The sequence below is a fragment of the Pituophis catenifer genome, unplaced genomic scaffold (genome assembly GCF_029215685.1).
Source record: "Pituophis catenifer annectens isolate HBS135680 unplaced genomic scaffold, rPitCat1.0.hap2 SCAF_1, whole genome shotgun sequence".
NCBI classification, from domain to species: Eukaryota; Metazoa; Chordata; class Lepidosauria; order Squamata; family Colubridae; genus Pituophis; species Pituophis catenifer.
In genome coordinates this window covers 353,775,059-353,802,890 of record NW_027256881.1, presented here as the reverse complement: position 1 = coordinate 353,802,890, position 27,832 = coordinate 353,775,059, and the positions used below count along the sequence as shown (strand labels likewise).

General features: G+C 47.2%; 1 protein-coding gene across 1 annotated transcript in view; it reads left to right on the top strand.

Annotated features, from left to right (window-relative positions):
- FBN3 (fibrillin 3) overlaps window positions 1-27,832 on the top strand; it is a 192,867-nt gene that overhangs the window by 33,054 nt on the left and 131,981 nt on the right. The window contains 6 exon segments of the mRNA XM_070939090.1: window positions 12,161-12,171; window positions 12,963-12,975; window positions 14,573-14,601; window positions 14,603-14,771; window positions 19,773-19,898; window positions 21,446-21,571. Coding sequence (XP_070795191.1) covers window positions 12,161-12,171; window positions 12,963-12,975; window positions 14,573-14,601; window positions 14,603-14,771; window positions 19,773-19,898; window positions 21,446-21,571 — 474 coding nt within the window.

Here is a 27,832-nt window from a genome sequence, read left to right as displayed (position 1 = left end):
TACAGTGGTCTAAGGCACCCTGTTATTAAGCTTATTAAGACCAGCTGCCTGCAATTACTGCAGGGTTCGAATCTCTCCAAGGCTCAAGGTTGACTCAGCCTTCCATCCTTTCTAAGGTAGGTAAATTGAGGACCCGGTTTGTGGGGGCAATAAGCTGACTTTGTATAAATATACAAAAGTATGAAGGCTATTGCTTAGCGCATTGTAAGCCGCCCTGAGTCTCCAGAAAAGGGCGGCATATAAATCAAATTAAAAAAAAAAAATTAACCAGTGGAACAGCTTGCCACCAGAAGTTATGGATGCTTCATCATTGGAGGTCTTCAAGAAAATATTAGGCAACCATTTGTCTGGAATGGTATAAGGTCTCCTGTTATTCTGTGTCCCCATCACCCCTTTCACTGTGGGGCCAGGCAAGGAAAGGGGAAACCCTCGCGAGAAATCATTTTTTCCTCTTCCTGGCCCCACATTTATCATTTCTGCAGGTGTTTTGGCTTTTCCCTGACCGCAAAGGGCCAGCCCTTCCGTGAATCCATAGCGTGAAAAGTCACTTTTGATTTATTTATTTTTTTTTAAAAAGAAGAGAGTTGAGGGTCCTGTTGCAGCCCCCACTCCTGAAAGCACTGGGGAGGGGAAAACGAAGGAGGGGGCTTTGGAAATCCACAAAGTGGATTGGTAGTACAGTGGTCTAAGGCACCCTGTTATTAAGCTGGTTATTAAGACCAGCTGCCTGCAATTACTGCAGGTTCGAATCTCTCCAAGGCTCAAGGTTGACCCAGCCTTCCATCCTTTCTAAGGTAGGTAAATTGAGGACCCAGTTTGTGGGGGCAATAAGCTGACTTTGTATAAATATACAAAAAGATGAAGGCTATTGCTTAGCGCATTGCAAGCCGCCCTGAGTCTCCGGAGAAGGGCGGCATATAAATCAAATTTAAAAAAAAAAAAGTGAGGAAGGGAGGGAGGGAGTCCAAACTGGGGGCAATTTTCTAGTTTGCAAAGGTCCGGAATCTTGATTTCTTCAAGATTGGGGTGGGAGGGATGGAGGGAGGGAGGGGAGTTCAGTCAAGATGGCAGCTGCAACCGGACAGTGCCAAACGGAGTTTGCAAACCTGTGGGGTTTGCCGAGCTGAGCAGCTGCTTATTGGGAGAGAGGGGGTGGGAGATTAATTTTGGATTTTCTTCTTGGATGGGTTTGAATCCCCGGTCTTCCTGGGGCGGGAGGGGGGGGCTGCCTGTGTAATAGCCTAAATCATAATTATTGTAAACCTCCCAAGGGAGTTTTTTTCAGTCCGAAGGAAATCCCCTTCAGTCGCTGGAGGCCGATTCCCAGAAAAGCCTGCAATCCAAGTATGCAGATGTCTTTCTGGAAGGAGGGGGGGGAAAAAGGTGGGGGGGAGATAACACAGGGGAGGGGAGGTACAGGAAGGTCATTCGTGCATTGGGGAAGGGGAAAGGTCAGGATGCCCCTTTCCCCAAAACTCAGTTTCTCTAATGGAAGCTGCTTCAAATTGCTGTTAGTCCTCATGATCTCTTGCCAAGGTCGTGCGGGCCAGCTTCCACAGGGGCTGTTTGGAGGGGAGGGGAGGAAATAATTGGATCGGCAGGAAGCAAACTCCTCTTCCTCCCCCCCTTTGTCTTTGCACCCCCCCCCCAAATTGAGGAAGGGTCTGCCTACCCATCTCGGCAGTGGTGGGATTCAAGTAATTTAACAACCGGTTCTCTGCCCTAATGTTTTCTTCTAACAACCACTTTGCCAAACTGTTCAGAAAGTTAACAACCAGTTCTCCCGAAGTGGTGCGAGCCGGCTGAATCCCACCACTGCATCTCGGGGGAGGGGGGCAGTCTTAGCCTCTGTCCCATGTCTTTTCTCCAAAGCAGACTTTTCACCTGAACCTCTTCTCTCAAACCCAGGGTTGAATTTCTTTTCCCTGCCAATCAGAGTTTTGATGTTTGCGCTCTCTGTGGATCTGCTGGGTGCTGCTCCTCTGGGTCTCCCCAGCCAGCTGGGGATGATGGGAGTTGTACTCCAGACAACCTGGAAGGCTGTAAGAGGAGGAAGGGGCTTCGCTAGGACCCTTTGAAGCCACCGGATGCCGAGACCGCAGGCCAGGTGTTGGCAAAGAGGACTGAACCAGCCAGAAAATTTGGTTCCTTTGGGAGCTGCTGAACCTGGAAAGTTAAACCTATCCAGGGTTAGCAGAGATGCTTGGAGAATAACAAAGTTGGAAGGGACCTTGGAGGTCTTCTAGTCCAACCCCCTGCTCAGGCAGGAAGCCCTACGTCATTTCAGATAAGTGGCTGTCCAAGCTTTTCTTAAAACTTCCACTGTTGGAGCATTCACAACTTCTGGTGGCAGGCAGTTCCACTGGTTAGTTGTTCTCACTGTCAGGAAGTTTCTCCTTCATTCCAGGTTGCTTCTCTCCTGGATGAGTTTCCAGCCATTGCTTCTTGTCCTCCCCTCTGGTGCTTTGGAGAATAGCTTGACTTCTTCTTCTTTGGGGCAGCCCCTGAGATATTGGAAGACTGCTATCATGTCTCCCCAAGTCCTTCTCTTCATCAAAACTAGACATACCCAGTTCCAGCTATCGTTCTTCATGTGTTTTAGCCTCCAGTCCCCTAATCCTCTTTGTTGCTCTTCTCTGCACTCTTTCTAGAGTCTCCACATCTTTTTTTTACATCGTGGCGACCAAAACTGAATGCAGTATTCCAAGTGTGGCCTTATCAAGGCCTTATAAAGTGGTATAAACCCTTCACGTGATCCTGATTCTATCCCTCTGTTGATGCAGCCCAGAACTGTGTTGGCTTTTTTGGCAGCTGCTGCACACGGCTGGCTCCTATCTAAACGGTTGTCCACTAGGACTCCAAGATCCCTCTCACAGTCACTGCTATTGAGCAAGGTACCACATATACGGTCCCTGTGCATTTGGTTTTTCTTCCCTAAATGTAGAACCTTGCTTTTTTCACTGTTGAATTTCATTATTTTTTTTAAATTTGATTTATATGCCGCCCTTCTCCGGAGACTCAGGGCGGCTTACAATGTGCTCAGCAATAGCCTTCATCCTTTTGTATATTTATACAAAGTCAGCTTATTGCCCCCACAAACTGGGTCCTCAATTTACCTACCTTAGAAAGGATGGAAGGCTGAGTCAACCTTGAGCCTGGGGAGATTCAAACCTGCAGTAATTGCAGGCAGCTGGTCTTAATAACCAGCTTAATAACAGGGTGCCTTAGACCACTGTACTACCAAGGCTCTTTGTTAGATAGCACCCAATGTTCAAGTCTGTCCAGATCCTTCTGTATCTTGAGCCTATCTTCCGGAGTGTTGGCTATTCCTGCCAGCTTGGTGTCATCTGCAAATTTGATGAGTTCCCCATCTATCCCCTCGTCCAAGTCATTGATGAAGATGTTGAAAAGTAAGAAGTACTCCACTTCTCTCTGTGTTATTTGGCCTTTTCCTACTGGCCTTTGGCCATCTTCATCTTCTTCATCTTCATTCCTTCCCTTCCTTCTACCTTCACCCCTGTTGGGTAGAAGACCTTGGTCCTCTTGGAGAAGACGAAGAGCCATTGGGAAGCAAACTGTTCCACCTTTTCTTAGTCAGCTTCCTATCTGCACTAGGATCTCTTTGGGCACAGGTCTCCAAATATGGCAACTTTAAGACTTGTGGACTTCAACTCCCAGAATTCCTCAGCCAGCCATGCATGTCCTTGGAGATTGGGCCAATCAGTCTGCGTGTCAGCGTTCCAAGTAATGCACCCATAGAAACCAGAACTCCGAGGCAGGCAAATTCCTCAAAGAACAATTTATTGGATACATCATATTGGCACAGCTGGTGAAAACCGACTCTGAGGTTTCCCGCGGCTTTCACCTAATGAAAAAGTTTCCCCTTTCCCTCCCAAGTCACTGGTCATGCTGTCCAATCCAGGTGCTGGCCGGTTGCTTGGTTACTTCACTCCTCATCTGGCCAGCCACCTGTGAGAGCCACCCCGGACCACCCCAACGATGCCCTTGAAGTGATGGCCCGGTGCCTGGAGGCCGTGCGGATCTGGATGGGGAGAAACAGGCTCAGGCTCAACCCATCCAAGACCGAGTGGCTGTGGTTTCCGACGTCCTGATATAGTCAGTTGGTGCCATCGCTGGCTATTGGGGGTGAATTGCTGGCCCCCACGGAGAGGGCTCACAACTTGGGCGTCCTCCTGGATTCACGGCTGTCTTTAGAAGAGCATCTGATGGCCGTGACCGGGAGGATTTTTCATCAGGTTCGCCTGATTCGCCAGTTGTGTCCCTTTCTGGATCGGGACTCATTACGCACGGTCACTCATGCCCTCGTCACTTCCCGCCTGGACTACTGCAACCTCTCTACATGGGGCTCCCCTTGAGGTGCACTCGGAGGCTCCAACTGGCGCAGAGTGCGGCCGCGCGGGTGTTATGGGAGCAACATGGTGTTCCCATATAACACCTCTCCTGCGCGAGCTGCACTGACTCCCGGTGGTCTTCTGTGTGCACTTCAAGGTCTTGGTTACCACCTTTAGAGCGCTTCATGGCTTAGGACCTGGTTATTTATGAAACCGCCTGCTGCCACCAATAGCCTCCCACCGGAGAGGGGCTCCTCCGGGTGCCGTCGGCCAAACAATGTCGACTGGCGGCTCCCAGGGAGAGAGCCTTCTCGGTGGGGGCACCTTCCGCCGTGCTCTTAAAACCTTTTTATTCTATCAGGCTGGCCTGGCCTAATTTTTCCCTTTTTTCCTTTTAAAATACAAATTTTAAATTGTAATTTATTGGGGTGTTTTAAATCGGTCTTCAGCCAAATTATTTAATCCGGTTTTATTCTGTTTTAATTTTTGTACTAATGTGTTTTTATCTTGTGGCTGTTCACCGCCCTGAGTCCTTCGGGAGTAGGGCGGTATACAAATCAAATAAAACAAACAGGAAAGCTTTATTGTTTTGGCTACAAAACCCCATCTAACTATTTCCCCCCTGTCTCCAAGAGGCCTCAAAATTTTTAGCAAGGGGTTCTCTGCCCGGTTGCTGGGTGGGCGTGGCCATGGTCGGCGTGGCCTAGTCGGCCTCCTGCAACATGTCCCGGGGGTGGGGGGCCTTTTTGCCCTCCCCGGGTTCCGGAGGCTTTCCTCGCACCTCCAAGAAGGCGAAAACAGCCTCCCCAGGCTCTGGACGCCCTCTGGAGGCTGGAAACGGGCCTGTTTCCAGCCTTCCTGAACTTCCGGTAGGACCGTTTTTCACCCTCCCTGAGACTCCGCGTGCGCCCTGAACTCCAAAACAAGCTGCGTGGGGACTCCTGGGAGGGGAGGGGAGGGGTGGGTGGTATAGTGGTAAGTATCCCCGCCTGTCACACGGGAGACCGGGATTCGATTCCCCAATGGGGAGGCAGATGTCAGCGTTTCAACGCTGGCATAGAGAGCAGAGTAGAGCGAGAGATAAACTCTGACACTTTTGCCTGCCAAATCCCTTTGAAGCCGGGTTGTCGTGGAAATGAGGGGAGGGGGCACATTCCTGGGAAATGACGAGAAAAGGAGTCTGAAGAATGACTTGGAAGATAGCCAATGAGAAGCAGAGATTTGGGGATCAGAAAGGGAGGGATTGGGGGGCAAAAGGTCAGTCTTGTCCACGTGGAGTCATGATCCGGTGGCTGTGCTCAATTAAAGAGAGATTACCTTAAAGATTGGCAGTTTGGAAATTCATTTAATTTTGAGATAGCATCGCAGTCTGACACTGCCAAGCGTGGGATTTGGAGGTTCTCCGAATTGCACAGAGTCTTAGCTAGAGGGTCTCCTGAACCCCTATGAACCCCCAGCACCCCACCCTTGCCTCCCTCTGTTGTAGCCTCCAAGATGGCTTCACTTCAGAGTTGACACTCTGGTTCCACTCGGTCTTGCTCTTGTGGCCACTTAGTCTTCAGTGCTTCTGATACCCCAACAATGACGGGTTTGACCACTCTTGGCTCAACAGCAGTAACTGCGAGAGGGATTTTATTTTTATTTTTTTTAATTGGTTCGATTTATATACCGCCCTTCTCCGGAGACTCAGGGCGGCTTACAATGCGTTAAGCAACAGCCTTCATACTTTTTGTATATTTATACAAAGTCAGCTTATTGCCCCCACAATCCGGGTCCTCATTTTACCTACCTCGAAAGGATGGAAGGCTGAGTCAACCTTGAGCCTGGTGAGATTCGAACTTGCAGTAATTGCAGGCAGCTGGTGTTACTTAACAGTGCTTTAGTCTGCTGCGCCACCAAGGCTCATTTTGGAGTCCTAGTGGACAATGTAGGCTGGTGACCCCCAGGGGGAGAGCCTTCTCTGTGGGGGCACCCACCCTCTGGAACCAACTGCCCCCAGAGATAAGGAGAATCCAAGACCTCGGTGCCTTCCGCCGTGCCCTTAAAACTTTCTTTTTTCAGCAAGCCGGGCTGGCTTAACACTTTTAAATGTTTTTAACTGGTTTGTCATTGTTTTTTAATTACGGGGCCAAATTTATATATATCTTTTTAATAGTATTTTAATGTTTGTAGTTTATGTTTTTATTTGGCTGTACACCGCCCTGAGTCCTCAGGGAGAAGGGCGGTATATAAATTTGATATAAAATAAATAAATAAATAAAATAAAATCCCTTAATTATGAGCCCTCAGTTACCAAAAAAGCCAACACAGTTCTTGGCCGCATAAACAGAGGGATAGAATCAAGATCACGTGAAGGGTTAATACCGCTTTATAAGGCCTTGGTGAGACCACACTTGGAATCCTGCATCCAGTTTTGGTCGCCACGATGTAAAAAAGATGTGGAGACTCTAGAAAGAGTGTAGAGAAGAGCCACAAAGTTGATTAGGGGACTGGAGGCTAAAACATATGAAGATCGGTTGCAGAAACTGGGCATGGCTAGTTTAGCAACAGAAATTTGGAGCTCATTTGAAGTTGTGACACAAGGGTTGCTTGTATTTCTGTCTTCAGAAGCTTTGCCAAAAAGGGGGTCCCGACATCTTTATCTGCTGTCCGGAAAAGCTATTTTTGTACAAGTGCTGTCCGATTTAAGAGTGTACTTATCGCATCTCCGTCCACTTTAGAAACATCCGTGCCTTCTGAGATTAGGGTATTTGCTAGAAGTGCCTTTCCAGGTAACATCTCATGAGCATCCGGACTACGAAGTGAGAATGTTGGCTAATGCAGTTGTCAGTGTTCCAAGGAATACATCCCATTCCATAAGAACTCCGAGGCAGACATATTCCTCAAAGAACATTTTACTGGGATATATCAAATTGGCATTTTCTTGGTGAAAAACCGGCTCTAAGTTCCCGCCAGGTTTTACACCCAATTAAAAGTAAAGTTTTGTCACTTCCTCCAAGAGCAGGGGTGAAATCCAGCAGGTTCTAACAGGTTCTGGAGAACCGGTAGCGGAAATTTTGAGTAGTTTGGAGAACCCGCAAATACCACCTCTGGCTGGCCCCAGAGTGGAGTGGGAATGGAGATTTTGCAGTATCCTTCCCCTGCCAAGCCCGCCAAGCCACACCACGCCCACGAAGCCACGCCCACAGAACTGGTAGGGAAAAGTTTTGAATTTCACCCCGTCCCAGAGTCATCAATCACTTGGTCCAATCAGCATGTAGTCCAGTTGCTAGGTGACCTCAGTCTCCACCTCTCAAATACCTGCGCCCACGTCCTTGATTCCCAGGGAGAAGAACTTTATTTTGGCTACAGCACCCCAACTATCTCAACAACCCACCCCCTCCCTGGTCCCTTTGCTCCAGGCTGTGTCGGCCCTGAAGCTGTGAGAAGAAGAAACTAGAAAAACTACAAAAGAAAATGTCCACAGTTCAGCCAATTTTACGGTTGACACAAACAGGACTCCGAGGCAAGGAGATTCCTCAAATATTATTTTTATTGGACATATCATATTGGCACAGGCTGGTGAAAACTGACTCTAAATATTCCCACGGTTTACACCTAATTAAAAGTAAAAGTCCCCCCCCCTCACGCCAATCAGTCACATGGTCCAATCAAAATACCGTCTGGTTGCCTGGTAACATCACTCCTCCTCTCTCCGGCCATCGGTGGGGATGACCTTGGTTCCCAGGAGAAAGTATTTTGTTTTGACTACAAAACCCCAGCTAACTCTATTCCCCTATCCCTATCCCTCAGCTTCAGGGTCGCAACCCTGAAGCAACAAAATGGCTTCGGTCAGACCAGCTTCAGGGTTGACAGGAGTCTTGGGTTGCTTCCACACAGGTACAGTCAGTCCTTGACTTACAACTGTTCTTTTAGTGACGGTTTGAAGTTACAACTATCAAGCCTGCCACATCTCAAACCTCTAAATAAAAACGATCCTTGGCTCCGTTTGTTGAGAAAGGTATAGTTTATTAGAGATCAATTAGGTAGTCCTCGGCTTACAACATTTCCTTTAGTGACCGTTCAAAGTTACCACATCACTTTAAAAAGTGACGGATGACCGTTTTTCACAGTTACGACCTTTGTGGCTTCCCCATGCTCAAGTGATCAAAATTCAAACACTTAGCAAGTGGTTCATCCTTATGACGGTCGCAGTGTCCCGGGGGTCACCTGATCCCCTTTTGTGACTTCCTGACAAGCACAGTCAAAGGGGAAGCCAGATTCACTGAACAGCCGTGTCGCTAACTTATCCGCTGCAGGGATTCATTTAAGAACGGTGGCAAGAAAGGTCGTAAAATGGGGCAAAACTCACTTAACAAATGTCTCACGTAACAACAGAGATTTGGGGCTCCGTTGTGGTTTTAAGTTGAGGACTACCTGACTTGCAATAGTGCAAAGCCAGAACTGAAAATCGCGCGCCAAAATCCCTAAGTGTCAGGCCTGTCCCAGCTTGGATAGTCAGAAAAGAAAGACCCTTGAAGCCAAGTGGTTACAGCGTAGCAAAGCCAGATCTGAGAATTTCAGGGTGATCACAGGAAACCCGCCCCCACAAGTATGCTGCAATTGTCGTAGTCCCATGCGAAGCACCCAAATTTTGATCCCAATGACTATGGGGATGATGCCACGGTCGTAAGTGCGAGGAGCAGTCTTCGGCCTCTCTCCCCCCCCACCCGCCGTTGTAACTTCAGACACTCACCAAATAATGGGTTGCAAGATGAAAGAAATCTAGCCCCCTTGTATTCCAGCAGTTGAGCTAGAGGGCGTTCCCCCTAAAAACACAGCTAAGGTTCTAGTCCTCATGGAGATCAGCCAAGGGTGGCCTTCCGTTGGGAAGAAAAAGAACAAATGGGTTACCGGCAGGGGTAAAATGCTCCCGGTTCGGACTGGATCGCCCGATCCGGTAGCGATGGCGGCAGGCGGGAGAACCGGTAACAAAAATCCCTGTGCCCCCCCCCCCATTGCCCAGCTGAGCCGTGCAATCATCAGAGGCTTTTTATTTTTTACTTTTAAAAGCATTTTTTCTACAACTTCTTCCGCTGAAAAAATGCTTTTAAAAGTAAAAAAAAAAAAGCCTCTGATGATCGCGCGGCTCAGCTGGGATCGTCAGAGGCTTTTCAAACCATTTTTTTAACCATCTCTTCCGCTGAAGAGGTCGCAGAAAAAAATGCTTTCAAAGTCTCTCTGACGATCAGACAACTCAGCTGGGATCGTCAGAGAGGCTTTTAAAAAAATGCTTTGAAAAGCCTCTGACGATCTCAGCTGTTTTGCTGATCAGCAGAGGCTTTCAAAGCATTTTTTTGCATTTGCAGAAAAAATGCTTTGAAAAGTTTTTTTAAAAAAAAGTTGGCCACGCCCACCCAGTCACATTACCCTCACCACCAAGCCACGCCCACAGAACCGGTAGTAACAAATTTTACATTTCACCCCTGGTTACTGGGTGCCTTAAAATTGTGTTTTGGGACAGGACTGAGTTGACCATGTGGGGCAGCCTTACAGCCTTTCTCGTGTACGGGGGGGAGGGGTCAGTCCCATGTCTGAGCCTTAATAAAATTTGATTGCAGCCTCATTAAATCTTTGATCACCTGACCTCTTCCAATTAGATCCAGATGTGTTCTGGCCTTCCGTCAGCTCGCCCTCCCCTCCCCTTCCCGCCCCTGCCTAAGCACTGCAGACAGCTTCGGCTGTTCTCCGTCACTTGCTGGGAACTTAAATCAGGAAATCTATTTTTGTCCATTTCTCTGCCTTCCCCCCTTCTCCCCCCTCCCCCAAGTCTATTTTGGGAGCAGGACTTAAAAAGAAAAAGGGGGGAGGGTGTCTGGCTCCTTCTTTCCCAAAGGTTGGCCTTGGGGGTCCTGTTCAGTCTCCAGGGTGGGCTTTCTCAACCGGGGGTAATGTTAAGATGGGTGGACTTCAACTCCCAGAATTCCCCAGCCAGGATGAGGAATTAAACAGACTTTAAGAGGGGGGGAGCAATGTGGACTTTGCTGTCTTTGAAAGAGTGGCCTTTGTCTTTTAAATGCAGATGGACTGCTGTATCTTGTCCTGATGGGTTTGTACTCCTAGGTTATGCCATGCTTTTGTGAAGTGGCTGTTTTGTTTCCCCAATGTACAGATCTGCACAGGGCTCACTGCATTGTGCTGCATGTACCACGTTGCTCAGTTTGTGTCTGGGTGTTTTGTCCTTGGGGTGGACAAGCTTCTGCCTTCGTGTATTCTTGGGTTTGAAGTGTGCACGTATGTTGTGTCGGCTGAAGATCCTCCTGAGCTTTTCTGATATTCCTGCAACGTATCGAATGACAGTGTTGCTTGTCAGGACACGTAAAAGGGTGTCATGTTCTCCATGCCTTACAGGTAGTCCTCAACTTACAACCGTTCACTTAGTGACCATTCAAAGTTAGAACGGCAGGGGAAAAAAGTGGCTTATGATTATTTTTCACACTTATGGCTGTTGCAGCATCCCCACAGTCATGCGATCAAAATTCAGACGCTTGGCATCTGACTCATATTTATGACGGTCGTAGAGTCCCCGGTGATGTGATCCCCTTTTGTGCCCTTCTAAAAAACAAAGTTCATGGGGAAGCCAGACTCACTTAACAACCTTGTGACTAACTTAATGACTGCGGTGATACACTTTGGCAAGTGTTGTGGCCCCGCCCTCTGAGCCTATCTCATCGGAGGAAGAAAGCTCCGAACATGAGGGAGAGGAGTCAGCCAGGCCTCCCTCTCCAGGCCCCTCCCCTCTGGCACTGCCTCAGGTGCCGGCCGAGGAAGGGGAGATTGGCCAGGAGCCAGGTGTCTCTGATGAGGGCGAGGAAGGAGAGCCATCGTTCCTGGATGCACGCCAACGAAGGCGTGATAAACGGTTGCAGCAGTTAAGGAGGCGTGCTAGGGATTATAGCTGAGTCACTGGACCACACCCCAGAGACTATATAAGAGAGGGTGGTGGCTGGTAAAACTCCGTGACGAACAAAAACTAACTTTGGCTAGTCACTTGAACAACGTCTGAAGCTGTTGAAAGGGATATTGTTTTGCTGGACTATTTGCAATGCGTATGTAATTTTATGTTATCTGTTGCAGTAAAACTCTTGGCAGACGGTGCTTATATTGTTGCCAAGTTTGAGATAACGATCTGTGTGCGTGCCAAGTACTTTCTTAACCCTCGGCTGGCTGTGTTTGTGTGTGTGTGTGTAGACGGGGACAGATCAGCAAGAACGGTCGTACAATGGGGCAAAATTCACCTAACCACGGCCTTGTTGAGTAACAAGAATTGTGGGCCAATTGTGGTCATAAGTTGAGGGCTACCTGCATTTGAGAAAATCAGCCAGAACATCCCCAAATGTTTAGGCAGGACCCTTGTAACGGATAATATACACGTTTGTCAGCCTGCAGGGTCCCACCTGTGCCCAACCACTGACTCTGAGACGTTGATGCTGGACCCCTTGCTAAAATAAGAGGAGGACACCCACCATCCTCTTTTAACGACCCCATAACCCCTTGCGGGGTGGAGTTTTGTTTGTTTTGTTTGTTTTGTTTTTATTAAATTTATATACCGCCCCACTCCCGAAGGACTCAGGGCGGTGAACAGGCACAAAATAAAATACATAGATACAAAAGTTAAAAGACATAATTAAAACCAGATTAAATAATTTAGCCCGAGACAATTAAAAATCCCAATAATTTAAAACAGATTAAAATTTCGATTTAAAAGAATTTTAAAACAGGGGAGAAAATTAGGCCAGGTCGGCTTGCTGGAATAGGAAGGTCTTAAGAGCATGGCGGAAAGTGCGCAGATCCGGGATCCTCCGTATCTCTGTGGGGAGCTCGTTCCAGATAGTGGGTGCCCCCACAGAGAAGGCCCTCCCCCTGGGGGCCGCCAGTTGACATTGTTTGGCTGACGGCACCTGGAGGAGCCCCTCTCTATGAGAGCGTACCGGCCGGTGGGAGGCTATTGGTGGTAGTAGGCGGTCCTGTAAATAACCAGGTCCTAAGCCATGGAGCGCTTTAAAGGTGGTGACCAAGACCTTGAAGCGCACCTGGAAGACCACTGGGAGCCAGTGCAGCTCGCGCAGGAGAAGTGTCACACGGGAGCGCCATGTCACTCCCATAACCACCCGCGCGGCCGCACTCTGTGCCAATTGGAGCCTCCGGGTGCTCCTCAAGGGGAGCCCCATGTAGAGTCTGGGCAACTGAATGGAGCTAGCAGTGTGTTTACTGGCCGGATGCCTTTCCTGTCGCCAATGCGGAGTTTTGTTCAGCAGATATATTCTCATTGTGCCCAGAGAGAGAAATATCTGCCTCTACCTAAGATTGAATTCACAACCTCCTGATTGTGGGGTGAGAGGCTCCACCTCTAGTCCATCACACCACACAGGAGGACACCCACCACCAAATTCCCCCAAATTCCTGCAAACTGCCCACCCCTGCAGCCTCGGACCGGCGGCTAAAATCAACGATGATGGCCAGAACGTGGGAAAGGCAGTCCGCGCCGGAGGCCAGGAAATTAAGAAAAGATGTTTTCCCTGCCCTGACAATGCCTCGCTTGTCCTTCAAGACCCCCGTCCTTCTTTGCAGATGGCTGGGCTGGGTGGGTGGGATCTCTCCTTGGGTCTGTCGGGTTTCAAAGGCAGGAAATCTCAGTGGGTCACCCCGTTGACCGGATCCCGTGGGGAGGGTGGAGATGAAGAGTTGGAAACCCCTTCGAGAGGCGCTTTCCCGAGTTAAAAAACATGGTCATTCCCGAAGGGGTTGCAGGGAGATTGTCCAGCTGCAAAATGGGGGAGACTGAGGGGTGTCCCCCCACTCCCCTTTAGTGTAGTGGGGGGTAGGAAATGTCATTTTTTCGGGTGGTGTAAAGTCTACATCAATATGTTTACCGTTCTGAAAATTGTTTTTTCATCCACCCAATTTATCTTCTTTCGCTTCTCTTCCTCCTATTTTTCTTCCTCTTCTTCTCCCTCTCTTTTTCATCTTTTCCTCTTCTGTTTGTCTTCTTCTCCTTCTCTTCCTCTTCTTCTGCCTCTTTTTTCCTCTCCTTCTTTTCTTCCTCTTCTTGTCCCTCTCCTATTTCCTCTTCTCTCCATCTTCCCTTTCACTTTTTTCTCCTCTTCTTTTTCTCTGTTTTCTTCTCCTTCTCTTCTCCTCTTCATCTTTTCCTCCTCCTCTTTTACTTCTTCCTCTTTTCTCCTTCACTTCCTCTCTCCTCCCTTTCCCTCTTCCAGTCCTCTCTCTCTTCCACCTTTTTCTCCTCTTCTCTTTCTCTCCCTTTTCTTCTCCTTCTCCTTCTCATCCTCTTCTTCTCTTCCTCTTCCTCTCTTCACCTCTACATCCCTCTCTTTTTCTCTTTCTCTTTTTCTCCTCCACTTCCTCTCTTCTCCCTTTCCCTCTTCTTCCTCTCCCTCTTTTCCTCCAATCCTCTCCCTCTTCTTTCCTTGTCTTCCTTTTCCTCTTCTTCCTCCTTTCTCTTCCTCTTCTACCTCTTCCTCTCTTTCCTCCTCTCCTCCTCTTCCTTTCTTCTCCCCCTCTTCCCTCTTCCCTCCTCCTCTCCTTCTTCTCTCTTCCTCTTTTCTGATGCTTTCCTTACTCATTTTAAATTTTTCTTTTGCTGCCCAGAACTTGCACGTTGAGTGGGTGTCTGTGCAAATCAAATAAAAACAAAACTAATTTCCACTATTTTAAAATCGCTGAAAGCCCTCAATGACAGAAACCACATTACAGAATAACAGAATTACTGAGTTGGAAGGGACCTTGGAGGTCTTCTAGTCCAACCCCCTGTTCAGGCAGGAAACCCTATACCATTTCAGACAAGTGGTTGTCCAGTCTCTTCTTAAAAGCTGCCAGTGATGGAGCACCCAAAACTTCTGGAAGGAAGCTGTTCCACTGATTCAAGGGGCACCTAGAAGATCCTCTTTCTTAGGGCCTCAAATCCCCTCCCCCAACTCTTAACCCCACTGACCGACAACAAGCCAACATTTGTCCAGAAACAGAGAACTGCCCAGCATTGGTAAAAATAGCTTCTCCAGGAAGCAAATTTGCTTACCAAACTCTGGCAGCCCACAGACTGTGGCGGGAGACGTATGCGAAGCCCCCTTTGCACCCTCCCTCGGGGGGGGTGTCTTTCCTACTCATCCAAGGGACCCCCATTTCTGGTTTGGCACTGACCACCATTCTTCTTTCTTCCCTAGATTACCGCACGGGACCCTGCTTCAGCCAGGGTGAACAAACAGATGTGCCAAGGCCAGCTGAGTGGGATCGTGTGCACCAAAACCATGTGCTGTGCCACCATCGGCCGCGCCTGGGGCCACCCCTGCGAGATGTGTCCGGCCCAGCCGCACCCTTGTCGCCGCGGATTCATTCCCAACATCCGTACCGGAGCCTGCCAAGGTCTGTGGTGTGTTTGTGTGTGAGCCAGCTGTGGTTTTCCACAGTCCAAAAAATCAAGATGGCGGCCACAAATGGTGCATCCTAAGCCTTACAACCGGTGGCTTAGCGACCATTTGAAGTCACAGCGGATTTATCGTGGAGGTACATAGAACCCGGATTCAAAGTTCTGATGGTCGCAGACCCCTTAACCCCCCCCCCCACCCACCCCACCCCACGGTCATGTGACTGAACTTCCAACCACATTTTTTTTTTAAATTTGATTTATATGCCGCCCTTCTCCGGAGACTCAGGGCGGCTTACAAGGCGTTAAGCAATAGCCTTCATCCTTTTGAATATTTATACAAAGTCAGCTTATTGCCCCCACAAACCGGGTCCTCATTTTACCCACCTTAGAAAGGATGGAAGGCTGAGTCGACCTTGAGCCTGGTGAGATTTGAACTCGCAGTAATTGCAGGCAGCAGATGTAAGTGGATATTAATTAGTCTGCTGAGCCACCAGAGCTCCTGGTTTTATAGCCATTTGCAGCATCCTGCAGTCAAATGTCCACATTTTATGATGTTTTGACCAGAATATCTGCCCTTATTTCTAAATTTTGGCAAAACTGCCCCCCTGGAGAACCACTGGTTCGCTGAGTGACCGTGGCATTCACTTAAAAAGTTGTAAAATCAGACTGGTCACACCATTGATTATGACCATCACAACTTGCGAGCATGATGGGCAGGCTCCATGACAGTCGTAAGTCAAGGAACACCTGTATTTATTTATTTATTTATTTATTTATTTATTTATTTATTTATTTATTTATTTATTTATTTTTAAATTTATATACCGCCCTTCTCCCTGAGGACTCAGGGCGGTGTACAGCCAGAATTAAAAAACATGGAATACAAATATTAAAAAAAACAATTAAAATATATATATAAATTTGGCCCAAAATTAAAAATACAAACCAATTAAAACATTTAAAATGTCTTCTTAAGCCAGCCCGGCTTGCTGGAAAAAGTGGGTTTTAAGGGCACGACGGAAGGCACTGAGGTCTTGGATTCTCCTTATCTCTGGGGGGAGCTGATTCCAGAGGGTAGGTGCCCCCACAGAGAAGGCCCTCCCCCTGGGGGTCACCAGCCTACATTGAGATCACCCTGTATCACCCATGAATAGCAATAGCTATCACACTTAAGACTTATATACCACTTCACAGTGCTTTACGGCCCGCTCTAAGCAGTTTACAGAGTCAGCCTATTGCCCCCAGCAATCTGGGTCCTCATTTAGTGACCTTGGAAGGATGGAAGGCTGAATCAACCTTGAGCTGGTCAGGATTGAACTCCTAACAGTGAGCAGTGAGTTAGCCTGCATTCCAAACACTGCATCACCACGACTCTTACAAGAAAAAGAAAGGAAGGTAGACAAAGAAAAAGAAAGAAAGAGGGAAAGAAAGAAAGAGGGAAAGGAAGGAAGGAAGGAAGAAAAGGAGGAGGGAGGGAGAAGGAAGAGGGAGCAAAAAAGAGAAGAGAAATGAGAAATGGAGGAGCAGGATAGAGAGAAAAAATAGAGAAAAAAGGGAAGGTAGGAAAAGAAAAAAAGAAACAAAGAAAGCAAGAGGAAGGGAAAGAGAGAGGGAGGGAGAGAAAGAGAGAGAAAGGAAGGAAGGAAGGAAGAAGGAAGGAAGGAAAGAAAGAAAGAAAGAAAGAAAGAAAGAAAGAAAGAAAGAAAGAAAGAAAGAAAGAAAGAAAGAGGAGGGAGGGAGAGAAAGAGAGAGAAAGGAAGGAAGGAAGGAAGGAAGGAAGAAGAAGGAAGGAAGGAAGGAAAGAAAGAAAGAAAGAAAGAAAGAAAGAAAGAAAGAAAGAAAGAAAGAAAGAAAGAAAGAGGAGGGAGGGAGGGAGGGACCGAGGGAGAGAGGAGAGGAAGGAAGAGGGAGAGAAAAAGAAGGAAAATGAGAAATGGAGGACAAGGAGAGAAAGAAAAAAATGGAGAAAAAGAAGGGAAGGCAGTAGAAACTAGAGGGAAGGAAAGAAAAGAAAGATAGAAAGAAAAGGGCACGAAGGAAGGAGAGGGGGCGGGAAAGAGAGAGAGAGAGAGAATAGCAATAGTCCTTAGACTTATATACCGCTTCACGGTGCTTTTACAGCCCTCTCTAAGCGGTTTACAGAGTCAGCCTATGGCCCCTTCCTTCCTTCCTTCCTTCCTTCCTTCCTTCCTTCCTTCCTTCCTTCCTTCCTTCCTTTCTTCCTTCCCACTTACCTCTTAGACTTATATACCGCTTCACGGTGCTTTTACAGCCCTCTCTAAGCGGTTTACAGAGTTAGCCTCTTGCTCCCCTCAACAATCTGGGTCTTCGTTTTTACTAATTTTGGAAGGACGGAAGGCTGAGTCAACCGTGAGCCGGTCAAGGCTCGAACTCCTGGCTGTGTGGGCAGAGTTTTTGCCAGCAATGCCGCATTCTGACCACTGCGCCACTACGGTTCTGAACATGTGACGCCCCTCCCCTGTCGTGGCTCCCCTCTTGCCTTTTTGGCTTAAACTTTGTGGACCCCAGCTGTGAGGATGGAAAAAAACCTCCGTCTCTGGGTTAAAAAAAAGGAGAGAGAGAGAGATTTAGGGGTCAGAAGCAGCTTCAAAAAAGCAGGAAACTTTTGAACACTTCTTCGAGTGGTGTAGAGCAGTGGTGGGTTTCAAAAAATTTTACTACCGGTTCTGTGGGTGTGGCTTGGTGGGTGTGGCAGGGGAAGGTTACTGCAAAATCCCCATTTCCTCCCCACTCAGGGGAAGGTTACTGCAAAATCCCCATTTCCTCCCGATCAGCTGGGACTCGGGAGGCAGAGAATAGATGGGGACGAGGCCAGTCAGAATTTTTACTACCGGTTCTCCGAACTACTCAAAATTTCCGCTACCGGTTCTCCAGAACTGGTCAGAACCTGCTGAATAGCACCTCTGGTATAGAGCCAGCTGAATTTTCCTGTTGAATTGCAGCCTGTCTGATCCATCTTTGAACCTGCCTTATGCCACGTCAGATCATCTGGCCAGCTCAGACCGGAGTTTCTTGCCCATACAGGTAGTCCTTGATTCACAACAGATCATTGAGTGACCGTTCCAAGTTACGACGGCCCTCAAAAAAAGTGACTTATGGCCGTTTTTCACACTTAATTTAATTAATTTAATTTAATATTTAAATTTATATACCGCCTGAAGGACTCAGGGCAGTGAACAGCCAGAAGTAAAAAAAACATCAAATACAAAATTTAAAAACAATTTAAAAATAAATTAAACATTTTGGCCCGACAGTTAAAATCCCCCATTAAAAATCCAAATTAAAATACACAATTGGAGAGATTAGGCCAGCCCGATTTACAACCACTGCAGCCTCCCCACAGTCAGCTGATCAGAATCCAGACGTTTGGCAACTGGCTCATATTTACGACCGTTGCCGTGTGCCGGGGGAGTCACGCGATCCCTTTTTTGCGACCGTCTGACCAGCAAGGTTCACGGGAAGGCCAGATTCGTTTAACAACCGTGTTCCTAACTTAAGAACTACAATAATCCGTTTAATAACAATGGCAAGAAAAATCGTAAAATAGGGCAGAATTCGCTTTATAACTGTCTTGCTTAGCAGTGGAAGTTTGGGGGCTTAACTATGGTCGTAAATTGAGGATTATATGTAGCTCAGGGTTGAAATGTTTGGAAGGGGTTGAAGTGTCTATGGAGATTCTCTGCCATCCAGGTCACAGTTGTCCCAAAGGTGCTTTTTCAGGAGACAACTAGACTTTCTGATCTTTCTTTGAAGATGTTTCGCTTCTCATTCAAGAAGCTTCTTCAGCTCCGACCGGATGGTGAGGAATGGAAGGATTTCTACTCCTTGCAGACAAAGCTGGTCATTTGCATCCTTTTTAGAGAGTCATTGAGGCTACCTGGAGGATTACCTGTGTCCTCAGGGTCACCAGAGTGGTGCAACTGGGTGTGGGGCCTTCTTGGAACTGCTGAAAGGACCGTATTGTAGACTGCAGGTAGATAATGTTGTATCCCTCCCCCTCTGTATGGGATGAAAAAAGATCGGAAAGAAAAATCACCAAAGGACATCAAGGAAGCCCTCAGAACATGTGGCTATCCCAAGTGGGCCTTCATCAAATCTCAAAAAAGACTCTACAAGAGCTCCTCCATAACAGACAACGAAGAGGGCAATAAACGAAGCAATGTTGTCATTCCGTACATTGCAGGAATATTGGGAAAAGCTCAGGAGGATCTTCAGCCAACACGACGTATGTGCACACTTCAAACCCAAGAATACACGAAGGCAGAAGGTTGTCCACCCCAAGGATAAAACACCCAGACAGAAACTGAGCAACGTGGTAGATGCAGTACAATGCAGTGAGCCCTGTGCAGATCTGTATATTGGGGAAACAAAACAGCCACTTCACAAACGCGTGGCGCAACCTAGGAGAACAAACCCATCAGGACAAGATCCAGCAGTCCATCTGCATTTAAAAGACAATGGCCGCTCTTTTGAAGATGGCAAAGTCCACGTTTTGGACAGAGAGGACCACTGGTTTAAAAGAGGGGTCAAAGAGGCCATCTATGTCAAAATTGAATGGCCCTCTCTCAAGAGAGGGGGAGGGATATGACATCTCCTATCTCCAGTCTACAGCACAGTCTTTTCAGCAGTTCCAAGAATGGCTCCACAGCTATTTGTACTACTCAGGTGACCCTGAGAACACAGACAAACCCCCAAGTGGCCTCAACGGCTCTCTAAAAAGGATGCAAATGACCAGCTTTGTCTGCAAGGAGTAGAAATCCTTCCATTCTCCACCATCCAGTCGGAGCTGAAGAAGCTTCTTGGATGAGAAGCAAAACATCTTCAAAGAAAAACCAAAAGAAGTCTAGCTGCCTCTTGAAAAAGCACGTTTCGGACAAGGGGTGGAAGTGTTTCTGGACGGCGTCCCTCTCAGGCCCTTTTCTCTACAGGGGAGGTGGGCTTACTTGGTGCTGGGGGTCCTTGCTCTCTCTCCGCAGATGTGGATGAGTGCCAAGCCATCCCCGGATTGTGCCAAGGGGGCAACTGTCTCAACACCGTGGGCTCCTACGAATGCAAGTGCCCGGCGGGTCACAAGCAGAGCGAGACCAACCACAAGTGCGAAGGTGAGAGGCTCAGGTGGGCGTGGGGTGGGGTGGGGTGGGAGAAGTGAAATCAAACGGGGGTCTCCGTGGAGAGCATTTTGCCCAAGATCATATGGGTTGGAAACATGCAGAAGAGACCTTCATCCTGCAGTGGATAAACAATGGCTAAAATGATGACGATAATAGATAGATAGACACAGCGGTCCAGGAACCGTCTGTCCGAAGTTGGGTAAAGCATAAAACACACACGGAACTGGCTAGATAGATAGACAGATAGATAGATAGACAGACAGACAGACAGACAGACAGACAGACAGACAGACAGACAGACAGACAGACAGATAGATAGATAGATAGATAGATAGCTGATAGGTGGATGGATGGATGGGTGGATAGATAGACAGACAGATGGATAGCTGATAGTAGATAGATGATAGATGATAGATAGATAGATAGATAGATAGATAGATAGATAGATAGATAGATAGATAGATAGATGATAGATAGATAGATGATGGATGGACAGATAGACGGATAGCTGATAGTAGATAGATGATAGATAGATAGACAGACAGACAGACAGACAGATAGCTGATAGGTAGATGGATGGATGGATAGATGGATAGATAGATAGACAGACAGACAGACAGACAGATAGATAGCTGATAGGTGGATGGATGGATAGGTGGATAGATAGATGATAGATAGATAGATAGATAGATAGATAGATAGATAGATAGATAGATAGATAGATAGACAGACAGACAGATAGCTGATAGGTAGATGGATGGATGGATGGATGGATGGATGGATGGATGGATGGATGGATAGACAGACAGACAGACAGACAGAAAGCTGATAGGTAGAATGGATGGATGGATAGATAGATAGACAGACAGACAGACAGATAGATTGATAGGTGGATGGATGGATAGATAGATAGATAGATAGATAGATAGATAGATAGATAGATAGACAGACAGACAGATAGATAGCTGATAGATGGATGGATGGATGGATAGATAGCCAGACAGACAGATAGATATATGATGGATGGATGGATGGATGGATGGATGGATGGACAGACAGACAGATGGATAGCTGATAGTAGATAGATGATAGATAGATAGATAGATAGATAGATAGATAGATAGATAGATAGATAGATAGATAGACAGATAGCTGATAAGTTGGATAGATGATAATTAGATAGATAGATAGATAGATAGATAGATAGATAGATGATAGACAGATAGATAGATACATGATAGATAGAAATAGATATATTTAGATATAGATATAACTATATAGATATATTGGCTGATGCATTATTTAGACTAAATTGGAATGTCAGTGATGGCATAACCCCCGCAGATGCTCTACGCTCAATAAAATACATTCCTTCTCTCCTGCCTGCAGGTTCTTAGCCTCCGCTCTCCAAGGCGGATCGTCCCTGAGGGGGAAGGTCTTTCCGGGGGGAGAGGTTGTGGGGGGGGGGGATGACTTACTTTAATGAGTCAGAAGTGTCGCCAGCCACCACCGATTAACTGCCTGCTCCCCCTCCCCAGATACGGACGAGTGCAGCACCACGCCCGGCGTGTGCAACGGGGGCGAGTGTACGAACACGGTCGGCAGCTACGTCTGCGCCTGCCCACGAGGGTTCATGACCAGCCCAGATGGATCCCGTTGTGTGGGTAAGTGCAATACTAATACGGTCTGAGTGGGGCCCGCTTTTCCAAGTGGCAAGGAGTCCCAGCGGCACAAAGGGTAGGGAGTCCTTTCCCTTACACCCGCTTGAAGTTACCGCGGCCCTGAAAAAAAAGTGACTTAGGTTCGTTTCTCACACATACGACCGCTGCGGCATTCCCGTGGCCACGTAACTGAAATTCGGACACTTGGCAACCGACTCACAGTTATGACGGTTGCGGTGTCCAGGGGTATGCGGGTGTGTGTCAGATCCCTTTTTGCGACCTTCTGATGAGCAACGTCGATGAGGAAGCCGGATTCACTTAACAACCGGGTTACTAAGCTAAAAACTGCAGGGATTCACTTAACATCTCTGGCAAGGAAGGTCGTAAAAACGGGGCAAAACTCAACTTAACGACGGTCTCCCTTAGCAACGGAGGTTGTGGTTGTAAGTCGAGAATTACCTATACGCTCTTGGCAGGCAGGCCTCGCTATGAGTATGATGGTTGCTAGCCAGAAGATTTTTGCTTGGTTTCTTGGCCTGGGGTCGGGTGGGGGGGGGGCACTGCTCATGGTCAGCCAATGCCTTGGTCGCTTCCTGAGTGGATTGCTGCAATCCACTCTATGTGGGGCTGCCCTAGGAAGCCAACCGGTAGCTTCAGCTGGCCCAGAACGTCCTGGTAGGAGCAGCTGGGAACGCCTGTCAGCTTACCCATCTAACACCTTTGTCATACCATACAGGTAGTCTCGTTTAATGACTGTCCTGTTTAGTCACCATTCAAGCTTGCTTGCTTGCTTGCTTCCTTCCTCCCTCTTTCACTTTTTCCTTCCTTCCGTTCTTCCTCCCTCTCTCCTCCCTCTTTCACTTTTTCCTTCTTTCCTCCCTCCCTCCCTCTCTCCTCCCTCTTTCACTTTTTCCTTCTTTCCTCCCTCCCTCCCTCCCTCTTTCCTCTCACTTTGTCCTTCCTTCCTTCCCTTTCCTTCCATCATCCCTCCCTCCCTCTTTCCTCTCACTTTTTCCTTCCTTCCATTCTTCCTCCCTCTCTCCTCTCTCCTCCCTCTTTCACTTTTTCCTTCTTTCCTCCCTCCCTCCCTCTTTCCTCTCACTTTGTCCTTCCTTCCTTCCTTCCCTTTCCTTCCATCCTCCCTCCCTCCCTCTTTCCTCTCACTTTATCCTTCTCTCCGTTCTTCCTCCCTCTCTCCTCCCTCTTTCACTTTCCCTTCTTTCCTCCCTCCCTCTTTCCTCTCACTTTGTCCTTCCTTCATTCCTTCCTTCCCTTTCCTTCCATCTTCCCTCCCTCCCTCTTACCTCTCACTTTTTCCTTCCTTCCGTTCTTCCTCCCTCTCTCCTCCCTCTTTCACTTTTTCCTTCCTTCCTCCCTCCCTCCCTCTTTCCTCTCACTTTATCCTTCCCTCTGTTCTTCCTCCCTCTCTCCTCTCTCCTCCCTCTTTCACTTTTTCCTTCTTTCCTTCCATCCGTCCTTCCTTCCTTCCTTCCTTCCTTCCTTCCTTTCCCCTTCCTTCCTTCCGTGGACATTTGCAAAAATAGACAAGGCAACCATTGAACTGTGATGGTATAAGATCTCCTGCCTTGTGCAGGGGGTTGGACTAGAAGACCTCTGAGGTCCCTTCCAGCCCTAGGACTTTAGGTTTTCTTTGCTCTATTTCCAAAATGCAGCCCTGAGCTTGGAGAAACAGCCATCCCTGCAGCAGGGAGTTAACTCTCTGGGGTTAACAGCTATTTTCTCTATTGAATTCTCACATTTTTGCCAGCCAAAGTGCTCCTAAAGAAAAGAAGGACTGGGGTGACATGAGGGCAATCTTCCAATATCTCAGGGGCTGCCCCAAAGAAAAGGGAGTCAAGCTATTCTCCAAAGCACCTGAAGGTAGGACAAGAAGCAATGGGTGGAAATCGATCAAGGAGAGAAGCAACCTAGAACTAAGGAGAAATTTTCCTGACAGTGAGAACAATTAATCAGTGGAACTGCTTGCCACCAGAAGTTGTGAGTGCTCCAACACTGGAAGTTTTTAAGAAGATGTTGGATAATCCTTTGTCTGAAGTGGTGTAGGGTTTCCTGCCTAAGCAGGGGGTTGGACTAGAAGACCTCCAGAGTCCTTTCCAACTCTGTTATTCTGTTCAGTTCGGTTCTAATATTGCAGAAGGCGCCAGGTTTTTTGGGGAGAGGGGGAGAGTGCCTCAGTTAATCCTTTGCAAATGAAGCTTCTGGGGGAAAATCTGGAATGCAGGCTTGGCTCAATGCCTTCTCTGTCTCCCGCCCCCTTGTCCTAACCAGAAAATTCCTTTTCTAATGACTTCCTCGCTTGCTTTGTAAATTTTCTGGCTGGGCTGCCAGGAATCGCTTCCCGCCTTTTCCTTGCAGCTGCTCCCAAGGACCATAAGCCACTCTAAAATCCAGTGCCTTATGGGTCTGGATCCCAACGTGGAGACCCTCCCTCTTCCCTCCCGCAACCAGCCAGAGGTGAACAAAGTACCCAACTGAGATTGAGCAAAATATCTTTTTTGAGAGGGAGACAGAAGCCAACATCTGCCAAAGTTCGAGTCTTTGCAGGCTGCTTAAAACCATAAATTTATTTAGTTAGTGCATGGCGTAACAGGCATGGATTTACAACAGACATTACCATTTCGCCTAGATTAAAAACACAGTAAAATATGAATTAACAGGTTAAAAGGATCTATGTTCGGATACCAATGTCTAGGCCAGTGATGGCTAACCTTTTTGCCATCGCGGGCCAAAAGCGGGGGGAGTGGGGGGGTGTTGCGTGCATGCGTGCCCACACCCATCATTCTATGCACCCCACCCTCCCGCGCGTGCATGGGTGACCCCCCCCGCGCTCCCCACCGCTTTGGCACGCGATGGCACAGTGGGCCCGGTAGGCCCATTTTTCACCCTCCCCAGGCTCCAGAGCCTTTCTAGGAGTCTGAGGAGGGCAAAAACAGCCTTCCCCACCTCCCCCACCCCCGGACGCCTTCCAGAGGCAGGAAACACTCTGTTTCCCTACTTCCGGTGGGCCCAGAAGGCTCGAAAATCAGCTGGCCGGTGCCCACCAGCTGATTTTCCCTGGACTGGTACAGGCCCTCAGCCAGTTGTGTTGTAGTCTACAATTTGTCGTGAGACCCTGCAGCCACCCTGAGGGGTGGATGCTGTACCCCACTTTCTCAATGAATTCCAGCAGATGCCAAGTGAGGGGCTCATTAAAGGCTTGTCAGAAGTAAAAGAAGGGAAGGCAAAGTGGGCTGGTTTGATCCTGATTAAAATAAGACCTGTTTTTATACAAGGCTCCGCTAACTCTTTAGAGTGAGAGGAAAAAAAGAAAGAGGGAAAACGGGAGAAAAAGAGAGAGACAGAGAAACAGAAGGAGAGAAAGAGAGAGAAAGAAAGAGAGACATAAAGAGAGACAAAAAGACAGAGAAAGAGAAAGAACGAGAGAAGAGACAGAGAGACAGAAGGAAGGAAAGGAGGAGAAGGAAAGAGAAAGAAAGAAAGAAAGAAAGAAAGAAAGAAAGAAAGAAAGAAAGAAAGAAAGAAAGAAAGAGAGAGAGAGAGAAAGAGAGACAGACAGACAGGCAGACAGACAGACAAACAGAGAGACCAAAAGAGAAAGAGACAGAAAAGATAGGAGAGAAAGGGGGGGGGGGGCGAGAGAGAGACAAAAAGAGAGAGAAAGAGAAAGGAGACAGAGACAGAAGGAGAGAAAAGAGAGAGAGAGAGAGAGAAAGACAGAGACAGACAGAAAGAGAGAGAGAGAAAGAGAGAGAAGAGAGAGAACGAGAGAGAGAGAGAGAGAGAGAGAGAGAGAGAGAGATAAAAAAGAGAGAAAGAAAAAGAGAAAGAGAGAGAATGAGACAGACAGAGAGAGACAGAGAAAGAGAGAGAGACTGAAAGAGAGACCAAAAGAGAAAGAGACAGAAGAGATAGAAGGAGAGAAAGGGGGAGAGAGAGAGAGACAAAAAGAGAGAGAAAGAGAAAGGAGACAGACAGAAAGAAAGAGAACAAGAGAGAGAGAGAGAGAGAGAGATAAAAAGAGAAAGGAAAATAGAAAGAGAGAGAGAAAGAGTAAAAGAGAGAGAAAAAGAAAAAAAGAAAAATTTCTACTCTGAATGGGAATGAAGAATGAGCACAGCTACTAGAAAAACCCAGCACACATGTTGCTGTTCAGCCCCGTTGGGGGAAAAACCTTTGCCAGCCTTGTTTGCAAAAGAGAAGCTGCCCCGAGTTCAAATCTTACGGGCAGGCTGGAAAGGGCCAGAGGTGAAGACTGGGAAAGGATCCCTCTTTCTTTCTTTCTTTCTTTCTCTCTCCCTCTCTCTCCTTCTCTGTTTCCCTTTCCCAATTTCTTTCTCTCTCATGCTCTCTTTCTCTGTCTCGCTTTGTCTGAGCAAAGGAGCAGAGCGAGGAAGAATTACGATCTCGGAGCAAGGATGGGGTGGGGGCAGATCGTTTAAGCATCTGGATCCTGAAAATCTTTTCCCGGCTGCCAAAACGTTTAGCAACACCAGGCAGATTTAATTAGGCTAGCCAGGTTTTAAAAAATAACCAAACGCCTCCCCCAGGAGGCCTTGGCGTGGCCAGCCAGACTACGTCATGCCACCGGCCGTTTCCCTGGAGCGAACATGTGCCATAAATGTGCCGTCACTCGCTGTGATGGACAATATTTTTTCTGGCCAAACTTGAAAAACTTTCTTCGAGTTACGTTTCTCCTCCTGAAAGGGTCTTTTGTTCCCTCGGATAGCGGAGCACCTGGGGGGAACCTCCGAGCATCCTTTAACTTTGCCGGGCTAAAGATATTTTTGTGGTCCTGATTAGGAGCCGGAGGCCTCCTGGGAATAGTTTGAAATAGTCAATTTTTCCAACAGGAGCGGAGCCTTTGCTGATAGACCTCGGGTGATTTTCGCCCATTACATGTAAGAAATCATATAAAGGAACTATTTAAATGTGGAGAAACAGCTGCTGGGAGCTTATACCCCACTCTACCTGTTTCTTAATAGACTAGACTAGACTAGACTAGACTAGACTAGACTAGACTAGAATAGAATAGAATAGAATAGAATAGAATAGAATAGAATAGAATAGAATAGAATAGAATAGAATAGAATAGAATAGAATAGAATAACAGAGTTGGAAGGGACCTTGGAGGACTTCTAGTCCAGCCCCCTACTTAGGCAGGAAACCCTACACCACTTCAGACAAATGGTTATCCAGCCTGTTCTTAAAATCTTCCAGTGTTGGAGCATTCACAACTTCTAGTGGCAAGTTGTTCCACTGATTCATTGTTCTCACTGTCAGGAAATTTCTCCTTAGTTCTAAGTTGCTTCTCTCCTTGATCAGTTTCCACCCGTTGCTTCTTGTCCTTTTTATAGCGTGGTGACCAAAACTGGATGCAGGACTCTGGGTGTGGTCTTACTAAGGCTTTATAGAGTGGTCTTAGTACCTCCCTTGATCTTGATTGTATCCCTCTGATAATGCAATTTAGGATTGCACTGGCTTTTCTGGCTGCCACTGCACACGGCTGGCTCCTATTTAGCTGGTTGTCCACAAAGACTCCCAGATCCCTCTCACAGTCACTGCTATTAAGCCCAGTTTCCCCCAGTCTCTATGTGTGCTTTTGTTTTTTCTTGCCTAAGTGTAAGACTTGACTTTTCTCTACGTTGAATTCCATTTTGTTAGGTAGGGCCCAGGATTGTTTTTTTTTTTTTTTAATTTGATTTATATGCCGCCCTTCTCCGGAGACTCAAGGTGGCTTACAAGGCGTTAAGCAATAGCCTTCATCCTTTTGTATATTTATACAAAGTCAGCTTATTGCCCCCACAAACTGGGTCCTCATTTCACCTACCTTAGAAAGGATGGAAGGCTGAGTCAACCTTGAGCCTGGCGAGATTCGAACCTGCAGTAATTGCGGGCAGCTGGTCTTAATAACAGGGTGCATTAAACCACTGTACTACCAAGGCTCCAAGGATTCAATTCTGCCAAGATCCATCTGGATCTTGAGCCTATCTTCTAGGGTGTTAACTATTCGGGGATCTTCCCCATAGACTATTTTGGGGGGGGAAAAACCACAAAGCCTTTATTTATTTTATTTTATTTTATTTTATTTTATTTTATTTTATTTTATTTTATTATTTCATTTCATTATTTTGTTTTGTTTTATTTTATTTTATTTTACTTTATTTTATTATTTTATTTCATTTCATTTCATTTTATTTATTTTATTATTTCATTCTATTTATTTTATTATTTATTTTATTATTT